Genomic DNA, 15,587 nt, shown 5'->3' with positions numbered 1-15,587 from the left:
TTTCTTTTCTTTTCTTTTCTTTTCTTTTCTTTTCTTTTCTTTTCTTTTCTTTTCTTTTCTTTTCTTTTCTTTTCTTTTTCTTTCCTTTCTTTCTTTCCTTCTCTTCTTCCTTCCCTTCTTTTCTTCTTTCCTCCCTCCTTCCCTCCTTCCCTCTTTCCCTCCTTCCTCCCTCCCTCCCTTTCTCCTTCCCTCCCTCCCTCCCTCTCTTCCTTCCTTCCTTCCTTCCTTCCTTCCTTCCTTCCTTCCTTCCTTCCTTCTACTTTTGAATTTTGTCTTAGAATTGATACTAAATACCAAGGCAGAGGAATGGTAAGAGCTAGGCAACTGGGACTAAATGACTTGTCCAGGGTCAAGCAGCTACAAAGATTCTGGTGCCATATTGGAACCCAGGTCCTCTGGACTCCAGGCCTGGTTCTTCATCCACTGAGTCACTTGGCTGCCCATACCATTTTCTTTTTTAAATTCTTTATTGTAAGGGATGGTCTCAGAGAAGAAAAGGAGTGGGATATAGGAAGAAATCTGGGCAGAGTAAAAATAAAAGATATCAGTGAAAATCTTTTTTTTTTAAAAAAAACTCATCATGGTAGCGGCAGCTGGGTAGCTCAGTGGATTGAGAGCCAGGCCTAGAGACTAAATCTGGCCTCAGACACTTCCCAGCTGTGTGACCCTGGGCAAGTCACTTAACCCCCATTGCCAAGCCTTTACCACTCTTCTGCCTTGGAACCAATACATAGAATTGATTCTAAGGCAGAAGGTAGGGGTTTAAAAAAAAAACAAACCTAAGCTCATCATGCTAGAGTTTCAGAGTTGGGAAGGGACCCTAGAGAGTCTAGCCCAAATTTCTACTCAGTGCAGGAAATCTCTTTTCCAGCATCTTTGACAGGTGGTCACCCAAGCTCTGTCCAACAGTGGCCTGTTTAGGGGTTTGTTCATCCTCGGGTCCTTTCCCTTCACACCCTCCCTGACTCCTTGCCCCAGAACTTGATTGACACATGTTGCCGGCTCCCACAAGCCAATAAAAGATCCTCTCTGATAGCCAGAAAATTTTACAAGGGGCGGCAAGGCTTAAAAGTGGTGGGAAGCATCGGAGGCTGCCAGGAGGCTGGGATGAGAAAGCCGCGAGGAATGTGCCCTAAAGAACAGCTGCTTGGAGGGTTCTGGCTGCTGAGTCCCAGGGGCCCGCCAAGGGCTAGGGGGTGGAGGGCGGTGGGAGTGGGGGGCCTCGAGCTACTCGGATATCACTCTCAGGGAGGAGGGGGCTCAGGAGATGTTTTCTCTTTCTCCAAGAGCAGAAAAATACCCTCCAGAAGGAAATGGAGAGCCAAGGGGTAACCGTGGCCTCTTGGGTTGACTTGGTCAGCAGGCTGGAAAGAGCGCTGGACCTCTGGGAGGCAGGAGCCTCGGTTTCCATCTTTGGGCCCCAGATACCAGACGGGGAATGTTGCTACTCTGGGGTTGTTTCCAGGATCAAACGAGATCTCTCCCTTTCCTCTCCCCAAGTCAAGCGATCCTGACCTCAAAATCTTGCCTCCTCTAAGAAGCCAACCCTGACCCCCCTCGTCCAACTCTGTAAACGCCATCATGCCATGGTCTCTTAGTATTGGGGCACACAATTTGTCTGTGCTTTCAAGTGATCTTACCCCATTGGTCTCAGCAGAGAGCCCACATCTTTCCCAAGTCTGGCTTATATAAACTTGAGTTAGTCTATAATTTGTCATTTTGGGGGGGGGGTTCAAAACTCCATTTTTTTCCTTTCAAAGACATCTCATTTTAGGGGATGGCTTATATTTAGCAGAAGCTCTTAATCTGAGATCTATGAACTTTTATAAAAAAAAATATATATATTTTAAGGAAGCAACTAAGGAAGGACCTGAGTTCAAATCTAGCCTCAGCAACTTCCTAGCTGTGTGACCCTGGGCAAGTCACTTAACCCTAATTGTGCCTAGCTCCTGCTGCTCTTCTGCCTTGGAACTGATATTTACTATTGATTCTAAGACAGAAGATGAGAGTTTCAACCCAATGTAATGGACTTTGCTACTACAAGACAATCCGGAGGGACTAATAAGAAAGAACGCTCTCCACATCTAGAGAAAGAACTGTGGGAGTAGAAAGCCAGAAGAAAAACAAATGACTTCTCATTTGTTTATATGGATATATGATTGGGGGTTTGGGTTTTAAAAGATTGCTCTATTGCAAAAATGAATATTAGGGAAATAGGTATAAGTGATAACATTTGTATGACCCAGTGGAAGTGCTTACTGGATCTGGGAGAGAACATGAATCACATACCATAGAAAAAATGTTTTAAAAAGATAAATAAGTTCAACTTGTAAAAAATAAAATAAATGTAAAAAAAGATTTTAAAAAGATGAAAGGATTTCAAAAAACACAAATTTAATTAATTTATTTATTTTAAACCCTTACCTTCTGTCTTGGAGTCAATGCTGTGTATTGGCTCCAAGGCAGAAGAGTGGTAAAGGCTAGACAATGGAGTTAAGGGACTTGTCCAGGGTCACATAGCTGGGAAGTGTCTGAGGCCAGATTTGAACCCAGGACCTCTTGTCTCTAAGACTGAAGGGCAAGTGATAGGCAAAAGAAGTTAAGTGACTTGCCCAAGGTCACATAGTTAGAAAAAGTCTGCAGCCAGATTTGAGCCCAGTCTTCTCAACTCCAGGTCGGTGCTCTATCCACTGTGCTACCTACAATCTCCTAAATTCAATTTTTTTGTTTTGGTTTGTTTTTTCAAATCCTTATCTTTTATCTTAGAATCAATAATAAATAATAATTAATATCAATAACAAATAATAAGCAAATAGACAATCTCAATTGTTTATTTATTATAATTTTTGTAGATGAATATTTATTATAATAAAAAATAATATCAATAATACATAATAAATAAATAATGAATATTGGTTCCAAGGCAGAAGAGCAGCAAGAGCAAGGCACAATTGGAGTCAAGTGACTTGCCCAGAGTCACATAGATAGGAAGTATCTGAATCTAGAGTTGAACTCAGATCTTCCCAACTCCAGGTCTGGTCCTCTGATACCTAGTCACCCCTAATTTAAATTTGTGGGGGGCAGCTGGGTAGCTCAGTGGATTGAGAGCCAGGGCCAGAGAACCCCATTGCCTAGCCCTTACCACTCTTCTGCCTTAGAACCAATACCCATTCTAAGAGGAAAGCTAAGGGTTTAAAAAAAAAAAAAGAATTGTTATTAGACAAAAAGTAAGGCTTATAGGGGGCAGCTGGGTAGCTCAGTGGATGGAGAGCCAGGCTTAGAGATGGGAGGTCCTGGGTTCAAATCCAGCCTCAGACACTTCCTAGCTGTGTGACCCTGGGCAAGTCACTTGACCCCCATTGCCTACCCTTACCACTCTTCTGCCGTGGAGCCAATACACAGTATTGATTCTAAGATGGAAGGTTTTAAAAAAAAAAGTAAGGGTTATAAAGATTTTAATTTAATTTTTTTGATGAACAAAAATATTTTTTCTCACCCTCCTCTCTCCACCCAAAAGAAATACGTGCAGTGAAGCAAACCAGTTTCCTGCATTGGCTGCGTCCAAAAACTGTGCCTCAAGTCCATCCCGTCTCTCTGCCCCTCTTACACACGTGACTGTCTCCCCGCCAGCCCCACCTCCCCTCTACCTGTTAACAGCCCCCCAAGGCCAGGCGGCTCAGACGCACACCCAGAGTCAGTGGGGGCTGTGGGCTGGCGTTCCCCAAGGGGCCCTTCATCACGCCCCGTCCCCCCTCTTCTGCTTGGCTCTTCTAACAAGGTCCCAGGAGGCAGCAGGCTCGCACACTTCTTCCCTGGAGAACCTGCAGGCCTTGCAGAATGTGATATCTTAGCCCAGGAAGGTTAAGGGGTGCCTTTCCCTTCCCTCCTCCCAAGGCTCCATTCGGGGCCATGCAGTGTCGGCACTGCGCCTCTCCTCTCTTTTATCCCCACTCGGTAAGGTCCTTCCATCCTCCGGAAGGTTCCGGGGACCCTGGACCCTCCTGGGGGTCACAGAATCAGAGATGTGGGAGGTAGGACAACCCCCCTTTAGGGAGGAGGAAATGGAGATCCAGGGGAAAGGGACTTGGCCAAGATCACGTTGCTTCTGAGCAGAGGAGGTGGAGATTTGGATCCAAGCTTTCTGATGAGTACTGACCAATGCTCTCTCTCCTGTATCATCCTGCTTGACCTGTATCAGTCTGTACCTTCGACCCCATCTACTAGCCCCTAAACACACTCATATACCTATATACCTAGAAGGAAGAGAATTTGGCAAATAATGTTGGACTTCAAGAAGATCTGGGTTCAAATTCTGCATCTGATGTTGACTGCTGATGTTCAGCACCCATTTGGGGTTTTCTCAGCAAAGACTCTAGAGTGGTTTGCCATGTCCTTCTCCAGCTCATTTGACAGATGAGGAAACTGAGGCAAACGGGTTTAAGTGACTTGCCCAGGGTCACCCAATTACTAAGTACCTGAGGTCAAATTTGAACTCGGGTCTTCCTGATGTTCTATCCACTGCACTGCCTATCTACCCCTAGGCTAGCTGTTTATCATAGGTGAATTCTTTCTCCATTCTGAACCTGTTTCCTCATTTAGAAAAATGAGGTGATTGGCTTAGACGGCCTCTGAGGTCTCTTCCAGCTCTAGAGGTATAAATTGGTGACTGACTATCTCCGGGCCTCAGTTTCCCTCTCTCTAAAACGAAGGGGTTGCTCTGATGACGTGTAAGATCCCTTTTAGCTCGTTGATCCCATGATGCCGTGGTGGGCTCAGAGATCCATTTCCCGGTTCTGGTCCCAGTAAGACCAGCCTTGGGACCCTCCGTCCCTGCAGAAGGTGGCGGGTTGGCCCGTTGCCGCGGGTCCCCGAGCCCCCACATTCGCCCCGGCTTCTCTCGGGGGGTGCCCGTCCCTCCCCTACCTGGACGCGGGCCTCTGTCAGCTTGGTCCTTTGGGCCAGCTCCTCCCGGGTGTAGATGTCAGGGTAGTGGGTTCTCTCGAACGCCTTCTCCAGCTCCTCCAGCTGCTCGGCCGTGAAGGTGGTCCGGCTGCGGCGCTGCTTCCGCTTTAGCGGGAGGTCAGGCTCGGACTCCACATCGGACCCTTCGTCCAGGCGGTTTCCTGCAGGGTGGGAGAGGAGAGAATAATAGAGTTTAGGACTGAGGAATCAGAGTGGGTCAGCAGCACGAAGGATGCATGTCCTCCTGCTCTCGGGGGGGCTGAACTTCTAGTTTGGTCATCCGGGGGAGTCTGGGGAAAATCCACTGGGAAGAGGGCAGGCAGGTGGCTCAGTGGACAGAGAGCCGGATCTAGAGACAGGAGGTACAGGGTTCAAATCTGGCCTCAGACACTTCCTAGCTGTGTGACCCTGGGCAAGTCACTTAACCCCAACTGTCTAGCCCTTACCTCTCTTCTGCCTTGGAACTAACCCTTTGTATTGATTCCAAGATGGAAGGGAAGCATTTTTTTTTAAAGAAAAGAAAACCCACTGGGAGAATCCATTAGGCAAAGAGTCAGTGGACCTGAGTTCAAGTTTGGCTACTGTGACAGATTCCTTCCATAATTGTGGGTAATCGGCTCATCTCTCTGACCCCCCAGATTACTCCTCTAAAGAGGACTTTGAACCATATAATCTCAAAGGTTCTGCACTTTAAAGTTCTCGCCCATCCCGACATGCTCTGTTCCAACTTTAATGTTCCATATCATGAGGTTCCTTCCTTCCTTCCTTCCTTCCTTCCTTCCTTCCAGAATATTAGGGTTAGGGTTTTATGTACTCAGGAGGGGGCCTGTAGAAAAGTTGAGTCTTGCATGAAGTATTGAATTTAGAGAGAAAAAGGAGGAAGGACTTCCAAGACAAATAGGATGGAGAAGCAAGGTACATTACTCAGAAGTAGGAACAGACTTGGGGAAGGCTCTGGTCATTATTGTTTTTCAGTCTTTTTTTTTGGTCTTGTCTGACTCAAAATATTACAGTGGTTTGATGTTTCCTTTTCCTGCTCATTTTTTACAGATGAGGAAAAGGAGGTAAACAGGGTTAAGTGGCTTGCTCAGAGACACACAGTTTCTATGTATCTGAAGCCACATTTGAACTCAGGCTTTCCGGACTCTAGGCCTTGTGCTCTATTCATTGCATCAACTAGCTGCCTGCAGAACCCAGGCTCTATTTCCTACCTTTGACCCAACGCCACCCAAAGAGAAGGGGCCCATTTGTGCCAAGAGTGAATGACTTGCCCAAGGTCACTAAGTAGCAGAGCTAGGATTCAGACCAGACCTTCTGGCTCACTTTCTAACTGTGGGACCTTGGGCAAGTCATTGAATGCTGTCTGAGGGTCTCCGTTTCCTCATCTATAAAATGGGAGAATTGCATAAGAGTTGTAAGGCACAGCGGGAGAAACTTTCAGGTCACAGACTTGGGTTCAAATTCAAGCAGGTTTCCTGCCTGTGTGACATCTGATGTCCCTAGACCACAGCTTCCCCAACTATAAAATGAAGGGATGGGGTGACACTAGACAAGATGGCCTCTGATATACCTTCTAGCAATGAATCTATGACCTAGTATGAGACTGGGGCTCTCTATTTCATTCTGTTTCCCTGCCCTGAGCTTGGGAGAAGCTCATGGGAAAGAGGATGATGTCTCAGTCTCAGGTCCCAACTCTGCCTTCATCACTCCTGAAAAAAGACCAGATTCCCCGCCCCCCCCAATCTAGTGGAAACAGGAGCAGCCAGATGGTTCAGTGGATTAAGAGTCAGGCCTAGAGTTTGGTCCTGGGTTCAAATATGGCTTCAGAATCTTCCTAGCTGTGTGACCTTGGGGAAGTCACTTCACCCCCATTGCCTAGCCTTTACCACTCTTCTACCTTGGAACCAATACAAAGTATTAATTCTAAGATGGAAAGAAAGGGTTAAAAAAGTCTCTTAGGGGGCAGATGTCCCCCCTATTTCCCTCCTGCCCAGTGCACTTCTTCAGGCAGTATGTGGAGCCATGAGGGAGGAAGGGTACATTCAGTCCCTGCTTCCTGATTGGTTGAAGGAAGATACCAAATTAATGCGTGATTTTCAGGTCTCTTCCAAAGAGCCAGTGATGGGAAAGATTCTCCCCTACATGCCACGAGTCTTTTCTCCCACCCGCTTGTCCCAGTGTCTCCGGATCCTGGGCTGCTGGGGAGATCCAAGATTCAGGATCTCTCTCACTCATTCCCACCATGTTGGGCCACTCCGGATGTGGAGGCTCTCCTGGCCCGGGCTTGGGGCCAGATCCTCCTGCCACAGTCAGGGGGCTCCAGCTGGCGTCCCCCAGTGCCCCGTCTCCCCAAGGCACGTCGAGAGGCTGGGAGCCAAAGGAAACTAATCCCCGGGATTAGTTCCCTGGGTATTGGTAACACTGACAACACAGCTTTAATTTCCTGATTCAGGATTCCTGACATAGACTGAGGATGATAGGGAGAGGAAAGAGGTCTTGAGATGGGACTGGAGGGAGGAAGGCAGGGGGGATGGGGAGGAGAGAAGACGAGGGATTTTCTCTCCCCCTTTCTCCCTTGACAATCTCATTCATTCCTGTGGCTTCAACTACCAGCGGCATGCAGATGTGGCCCACATCTGGGGCTCTCCTGATCTCTTCTTGGAGCCCTAGACTTGCTCCCAAGACTTCTCTCTCCCTGTATGTCCCACAGGCACCTCCGACTCGATGTGTCTCCTCCTAAGCTATTATCCTCCCCCTGCTAACTGATTCTTCCTTCTGACCTCATTATGTCTGTCCATGTTTCCACTCTTCACCAGGGCTCTTGGGTTCAGAATCTTGGGATTGCCTTTGACCCTGCCATCTCCCTTTCTTCTCATAGCCAATTCCCAAACTCTATTGATTCGATCTCTCTATCCCTTCTAGGGGGATGGGCCATTACAATAGCTTCTTCCTACCTTCTTTGTCCCTTCAAATCTCTCTCTCCTACTTATGAGAAAGAAAACTAGCCACATTCAGAGGAAGAACCGTGGGAGCAGAAATGCAGAAGAAAAACAACTGCTTGATCACATGGGTTGATGGGGATATAACTGGGGATGAAGACTCTAAACAATCACCCTAGTGCAAATATCAATAATATGGAAATGGGTCTTGATCAATGACACATGTAAAACCCAGTGGAATTGCTTGTTGGCTACAGGAGGGAGGTGGGAGGAGGGGAGGGAAAGAACATGAATCATGTAACCATGGAAACATTTTCTTAATTAATTAAATAAATGTACTTAAAATAAAATGAAAGACTTAGCCTGAATTTTACCACATGAAAAAAAATCTCTCCCTCCTCCCATTCAGCTTTTCCATCATTACCAAAAGAACTTTCTTTATACATATCACTCCTCTGCTCAAAAGAAATTAAAATCTTCAAAGGCTCCCTATTGCTTCGAGAATACAGTTTAGTCTCTGCTTGGAGTTCAAGGCTTTCCATGACCTGGGAACACCTTCTATTTCTTGTCTTTATAATCTATAGCAGGAAGAGATCTCAGATTCTAGGCTTCCCTATTCCTCCTTCATTTTACAAATGGAGAAATTGAGGTCCAAGAAGGTCTAGTCCAATGATGGTGAACCTTTTAGAGATGAAGTGCCCTAACTGCACCTTCATGTCACGCATGAGCTACCTCTTTACCCCAGACTGGGGTGGGGGGGCAGAGGGAAGAAGCACTCCCATTGGGCTGCTGGGCAGAGGGGTGGGTGATATGAAAAATGTCCAGGCACAGAGGAGAGGAGGAAGGAAATAGCCCCCTCCAGCACATGTGCCATAGGTTCACCAACAAGGGTCTAGTCTATAGAATGAGATGATTTCTAATTAGATGATTTCCTCCTAGCTCTAAACTACTGCTACTTCTACTTCTTCTTCCTCTTTCTCCTCCTCCAAACCCTTATATTCTGTCTTAGAATCAATACTAAGTATTGGCCCCAAGGCAAGAGAGAGGGAAGGGTTAGGCAACTGAGGTTAAGTGACTTGCCCAGGATCACACAGCTAAGAAGTATCTGAGGCTAGATTTGAACCCAGGACTTCCCATCTCCAGACCTGTCTCTCTATCCACTGAATCTCCTCACCTGCCTCAACTTGATGCCCTTTTAATGAATTTTTCTATTAAAATGAATGAGACCCCGTTCCTGGCTTCCTTGGAGCTTTTCTTTCATGGGAAGAATATAATATATTCAAAGAGTTCCCATTTCAATAGCATTTTAAAATTTACAAAACTTCTTTTGCATAAACAACCCTGTGAAAGGACTTAGAAAAAGGCATAGCAAGTATGATGATCTTCATTTTACAGAAGAGGAATCTGAGGCTCAAAGGAAATGATTAGCCCGGGATCAATCCCATGGGAAGATGGTGGCAGAGTGGTGACTTGAACACAAGCCTTTGGATGCTCGCTTTCTTTCTCGCCTGTGCTCCTGCCCTTCTGTGATGAGGCAGCTGATCTCTCATCCTGAACCATCCCTCCACTGTGCTGGCTCCCTCCCCCCACTGGAGAATGCCTCAATTTGGGGAAAAGGTCCAGGCTAGCCGAGGTTCATTTCCTTCCCATCTACTAGCACCTAAACACATTCATATACATACACACCTAGAAGGAAGAGAATTTGACACATAATGTTGGACTTCAAGAAGATCATGAATTTGAACCTGGGCCTTTCTGGCTCTTGTGTTTTGCCCATTGTGGAATACAAGTAACTTTGCCACCATTTTTTAATTTTAAAAATTCTTTTTTATTATGGAAGACTGTGTCACCATTTTACAGATGAGAAAATCGAGGCTCAGGGAGGATACGGCTCACGGGACTAACGAGACCTGAAATGGAAATGATAATAGCTGTACTACCTGCCTCACAAGATGATGGGGAGGATGTAGTGGCATAGCATATATAATAGGCAGAAGTACTTTGTAAGCCTTAAAGCACAGGACTTTGTGGGTCTAAGTAGCTAGATTATACAATGGGTAGAGCAGCTGGTTGTTATTTGGTCCTTTTTCAGCTGTTTCTGAATTTCATGGCCCCGTTTGGAATTTTCTTGGCCAAGATACTGTACTGGTTTGCCATTTCTGTCTCTAGCTCATTTAACAGTAGAGGAAATGGAGGCAAACAGGGCTAGGTGACTTACCCAGGGTCACACAGCCAGTAGGTGTCTGAGGCTGAATTTGAACCCAAATCTTCCTGATTCCAGGCCTGGCTGCTATCTACTGCACCATCTAGGGACCCTTTGCTATTATTATTATTATCATCAGAGATTTCGAGCTAGAAAAAAAAACCTGTGGGAAATCAACTAATCTAAGAGATACGGTACATTTGGCCCAAGGAAGTCAAACGGTTACTCCAAGATCAAAAAAGTGGAATCTGAACCCAGGGCTTTAGACTCCAGTGCCCTTTCCCTTGCACTTCTCTGACATGATCAGGTCCAACCCTCTCATTTTACAGATGGGGAAACTAAGGCCTAGTGAGTGAGGAGACCGGCCTAAGGTCAGTGGAAGAGATCCAGGATTTGAACTCAAATCTTCTGATTGAACTAACCCACAGATTCTAAGAAGTACTCCCATGCCCGCAGTCATTCCTCTTCTAGGCCTTAGTTTTCTCTTCTATGAAATGGGAATAACACTACTTTTGCTGCCTGCGCCCCTTGATTAAAGGATTGGGCAGCCTCCGGTGTAAGTGTGGGCTAGAGCAGGCTAGAGAGATGGTGGGGGGAGACAGCAGGACAGAAGCACAGCTAAGGCTCACGAGGGGCCTGAAGCAAAAAAGCTTTGGGGAAAGAGGCTACCTGGGGAACCCCCACCTCCCTTGCCCATCCCCGCTCCTCCCCAGGCTCCTGGTAGCCTCTTAGCCTTAGAGTTAAATTAATCAACAGGATTACGTGGAATCGGCCACAGTGAGGCCGGGGTGGATGAAGCTGAGCCCTTGAAGCTCCTTAAGGACCTGCTGCCTCTGAGTGAAGCACCCAGAGGCCGGCCTTGGGGGCGTGCAGGCAGGAGCGAGCATGGGAGCGCATTCATTAAAGGCCACTTGGGATGGGGAGGGAGAGGGAGAGGGGGATTCTGGTCTACTCAAGTCCAGCTCTCTGTCTCTGTCTTGGGCCCATGCCTCCATCCCCAGCCAGGGAAAATGGCGCCCGTGAGCAGCCATGGGCTGGGAAACTGGAAGGGGGATCATTATTCTGGGCTGTGCCAGGAACCCTGAAAGGGGGCACGTTGATGGGGAGATCAAGCCAGATACAATGATGATGATGATGATGATGATGATGATGATGAAGGTAAAAATCTGTGTGAGTGTGTGTGTTCGTGGGACAATAACCAGGAAAGGTGGTTTTGAGGTGTCGAAGAGAAATGAACCCCAAAACCTGATACACTGACTGTTAAGCAAAGTTGTGCCCTCTACCTCCCCTCCAATCTCCTCCCTCAGGTTCCTCATCTCTAAAGCTGACTCATTCTACTGGCCAAGGCCAATTCCTCTAGGAAGCCCTCCTTGACTTCTTTGGTCTGCAGAACTGAAGATTCCGTAGGACCATCCAGTTCAAATCCCTCATTTGACAGAAGAGAAAACTGAGACCCAGGAAGGGAAAGAGATTTGCTCCAAATCTCACAGATCAGAAGCACCCCAGCAAAGATTTGAACCCAGGTCTTCTCTGATCTCAGATCCAATGCTTTCTGTTAAATTAAGCTACCTCTTCCTCCAACTTCTTCAATAATGAGAGGAAGATACCGAGACTTGAACTCTCTGCTCTTTGGCCCATGTGAGAGGTGAGGCCAGGGGAAGAGACCGTGTGATCTTATATCTAGAGGACATTAGAGCCTCTGTGATCCAAGCCCCCCATTTTACAGATGAAGAAGTTGAGGTCCAGGGACTTCCTGAATGACAAACTCTGAAGGTCTGTTCTTATGTCAGCTCTAACCACTTCAAAGTCAATATGACCACCATTTTCATGATGAGGAAAATGGGGAGCTGATGGGGAAACTGAGGCCCCAAAAGGTCTAGACCAGAAAAAGAGAGAAACAAAGTGGCAACAGAGAACACACTTTCTTGGGCTTAAACCATAAATGAATTGGGTTGATTGGGAAGTCCCTGAGAGGGGACGTCCGTCTAGAACAATGAAATAACTGTATCTGCCCTCTCTGAACCACTGACTTTTTCTCCCAGTTGCCCAAGTGACCCCATATCTCTGGGAAGGGGGGCTGGTTAAGAGAACCTCTCCAGGCCCTCTCTGCAGACCCTAGGATTCATGAAAGAAAGCAGGCCAGAAGAGGGCAAAGAATCTTGGATCTGAAGTCAATAGACCTGGGTTTGGGTCTTATTTCTCCATTTAAGAGCATAATGAGCCGTAGTCCCTTCATTTGTAAAATGGAGTCGCCATATGCACAGAACCTACTCCACAGGGTTTGGGGAGTAGCAAATCATAGCTCTCTAGAAACTCAGAACATTTAGAAACCTAGAAAATTGCTGAGATATTCTCCAGAGACCTTTGAAACCCAGTCTAGGTCCCACATTTTACAGGCGTGGAAACTGAGGCCCCCAGAGAGACAGTGACGACCAAGGTTACCTGGACCCCAAGCTGGAAAATGCAGGCTAGGATTGCTCTTGAAGCATCTGGCTTTGGGGGTTTCATTTCTGTGCCCCTCTCCCTCTCCCCAACATCTGGAAAGTCCCCCTCGCCCCCTCTGCCTCCCTCTCCCTGTTATTACAGTTAACTCAGGCCCTGGTGTGGAGCTGTCGTGGCAGAGAAGCGAATCGCATAATGGTTGATATGCGTTTTAATCAAGTAATTCGGGCCTGGCGGAGTGATGGGGAGTGTGGGCAGGGTGTCCCTGAATACCAAGCAGCCCAGGGAGCAGGGCTAGAAAAATAGAAAAATCATTTTGAGCTCAGCTGGGGACCGAGGGCTCTGCACGGCCCTCTCGCCAGGGCCTTCGGAGATGCGCTTTGCGGGGGTGATTTTTTTCAGACACCAAACTGGTCAACTGTAACCAAAGCTCGGCTCTCCGTAATGCCCCTGATGGACCTTACAACTTGGGAATCAACAGGAGCAATAAGCTTTAGGAGGAGGGAGAAGGGAGGGGGTGAGGCGGGGCGGGAGTGTGGGGGGGAACCTAGTGGTTACCTCAGTGTGAGAGGTACCACCTTGGGTATTTCTTGGGGAGAAGGATGGATGGCAGATAGTAATCCTAGTGGTAATACTTCACATTGTGGGGCACTGGAGGCTAGACAAAGGATCTTCTTCACAATGCCCCCTCCCCGGAGGAAGGAGTGGGGGAAATGTATTATTATCCCCATTTTATAGATAAAGAAACCGAGGCTCACTGAGGTCGATCAATTTACCCAAAGCTAGTAAATGTGAGAGCTCAGTTTCAAAATTAGGTCGCAGTCCTTTCTGCCCTCCCCTGTGTTTACAGCTAGCTACCTCCTCGTGCCTTTGCTTGGAGAAGGACACTCTCTAGGGGCAGCTAGGGAGCACAGTTCTAAGACCCTTCCTAGCTCTGACATTCTGTGTTCTAAGGTCTCTCCCAGATCTGACATTCTGTGTTCTAAGGTCCCTCCCAGCTCTGACATTCCCTGTTCTAAGCTCCCTCCCAGCTCTGACATTCTCTGTTCTAAGGTCTCTCCCAGCTCTGACATTCTCTGTTCTAAGCTCCCTCCCAGCTCTGACATTCTCTGTTCTAAGATCTCTCCCAGCTCTGACATTCTTGGCTCTAAGCTCCCTCCCAGCTCTGAAATTATGGGTTCTAAGCTCCCTCCCAGCTCTGAAATTATGGGTTCTAAGCTCCCTCCCAGCTCTGACATTCTCTGTTCTAAGATCCCTCCCAGCTCTGACATTCTGGGTCCTAAGGGTCTTCCAGCTCCCATATTCTGGGCTCTAAGGGATCTCCTAGCACTAACATTCTCTGTACCAAGCTCCCACCTAGCTCTGACATTCTGTATTTTAAGAGCCAGCATTCCATGTTCTAAATTAGGGGACTACATGAATCTGACCTTTCAGGAAATGCAGCTTCCAGATGCCATTTCTCTGGAGGATTGAGAGGCAGTGCAGATGAGCCTTTAAAGGAGGCTTTAGGAGGTCACTCCCCACCAACCTCCTGGTCCTCATGGCTTCCTGTCTCCACATTGCCCAACTAGCTAAATACATGCCCAGCCTCCTCCCTATATGGTCCCTGTCTGCAGCTCCTCCAAATCACCCTCTGGGGGAATCATATGCCTCTTAGGAGGGGAAGGTTGGATCCTGGGGAGCCTTGCGGCATGAGGAGGAGGTCTCAGGGCCATTTTCCTATGGACCCTTCCTTTCCTTATCTCCCTTCACTGGGCTGTGAACACAACAGGGACCAATTTTTAAATTTAAGTTTTAAGGTTTTCATTGGGATTTAAAAAAATCCTTACTTAGGAGAGAGAATGCTCTCCATGTCGAGAGAAAGAGCTATGGGAGCAGAAAGGCAGAAGAAAACATCTGATTTATCCCTTATTTATATGGGGATGGGGATGGGGTTTTTGGTTTTAAAAGATGACTCTATTACAAAAATGAATAATATAGAAATAGGTTTTGAGTAACAATGCATGTGTAACCCAGAGGAATCACTTGTTAACTATCAGAAAGGGGAGGGAAGGGGGAAGGGAGACAACATGAATCATATAACCATGGGGAAAATTGTTTTAATTAAATTTAAAATTAAAAAAAAAACTCTTACATCTTAGAATTTATATTAAGTATTGGTTCCAGAGCAGAAGAGAAGTAAGGGCTGGGCAATGGGGGTTAAGTGACTTGCCCAGGGTCACACAGCTAGGAAGTGTCTGAGTTCGGATTTGAACCCTGGTCCTCTCATCTCTGAGTTTGGCTCTCCATCCACGGAGCTGCCCCACAGCCCCCTACATGACTCAATCCTCAGGATGGTCAGAGCTTAGCCAGGGCACCCTACTTCATTGCCAGGATTGTGTCCGCCTTAGCCCGTCCTCCCTCCCCTCAGTAGACTAGATCCCGAGGGATGTCGTCTACGGAACCTGGAAGGCGAAACTCTGGGTCCAGGAGCATCCGGGAGGAAGGCTGGCGGAGCCCGGGAGACGGGTCTTTCTCCGTCATGTCCTCAGCAGATGGAATATCCATCACCTCCCGGCCCCTCTGCTTCCCCTGCCACATTCCTGCTGCCTCTCCTTGCCGCACTCCTCTTCCCACGCCGACCCCCTTTTTAGTCTTCCCAGATTCCATTTGGACATTTAATGCACCCAGAGGAGCTGTGTGGACATTTGTGCAGTCAATCTAAAGCCCCTCTTCTCTTTGTCACCTGGCATTCAATGCCTCCACAATCCGAACCTGTCTTCCTCTTCTGACCTCACTTCCTGGTGCTCCCCATCCCAACCCACTCTCCAATCCATTAAAAATGTCATGTCGTTCTCCCCACCTCGAGTGACCTCTCCCCTCTCCCTTCCTATCCAGATTCTATTTGTCTTTCAAGGCCCCCGTGGGGCCCTACAAACCCCAGAAAGCTTTCCCTGATCACCAGCCCTACGTCGGCTCTCCCCTACTTCAGCTTTGTCGCTCTGCTTTTCTCAGCCTCAGTTTCCTCCTCAAGAAAATGGGATTAGTGAATATAATGGACT

At 47.4% G+C, this 15,587-nt stretch overlaps 1 protein-coding gene across 1 annotated transcript in view; it reads right to left on the bottom strand.

The window, feature by feature from the left end:
• Nucleotides 1-15,069, bottom strand: part of PAX7 (paired box 7) — an 85,022-nt gene extending 69,953 nt beyond the window's left edge. The window contains exons 1-2 of the mRNA XM_044668700.1: nucleotides 14,991-15,069; nucleotides 4,924-5,123 (exon numbers count right to left, since the gene is read on the bottom strand). Coding sequence (XP_044524635.1) covers nucleotides 4,924-5,123; nucleotides 14,991-15,069 — 279 coding nt within the window. The remainder of the gene's footprint in view (nucleotides 1-4,923; nucleotides 5,124-14,990) is intronic.
• Between the last annotated feature and the right edge of the window lie 518 nt (nucleotides 15,070-15,587).

The sequence above is a fragment of the Gracilinanus agilis genome, chromosome 3 (genome assembly GCF_016433145.1).
Source record: "Gracilinanus agilis isolate LMUSP501 chromosome 3, AgileGrace, whole genome shotgun sequence".
In the NCBI taxonomy this organism is placed as follows: domain Eukaryota; kingdom Metazoa; phylum Chordata; class Mammalia; order Didelphimorphia; family Didelphidae; genus Gracilinanus; species Gracilinanus agilis.
Note: the sequence above shows the minus strand (reverse complement) of the source record. Positions and strands in the feature narration are given on the sequence as shown.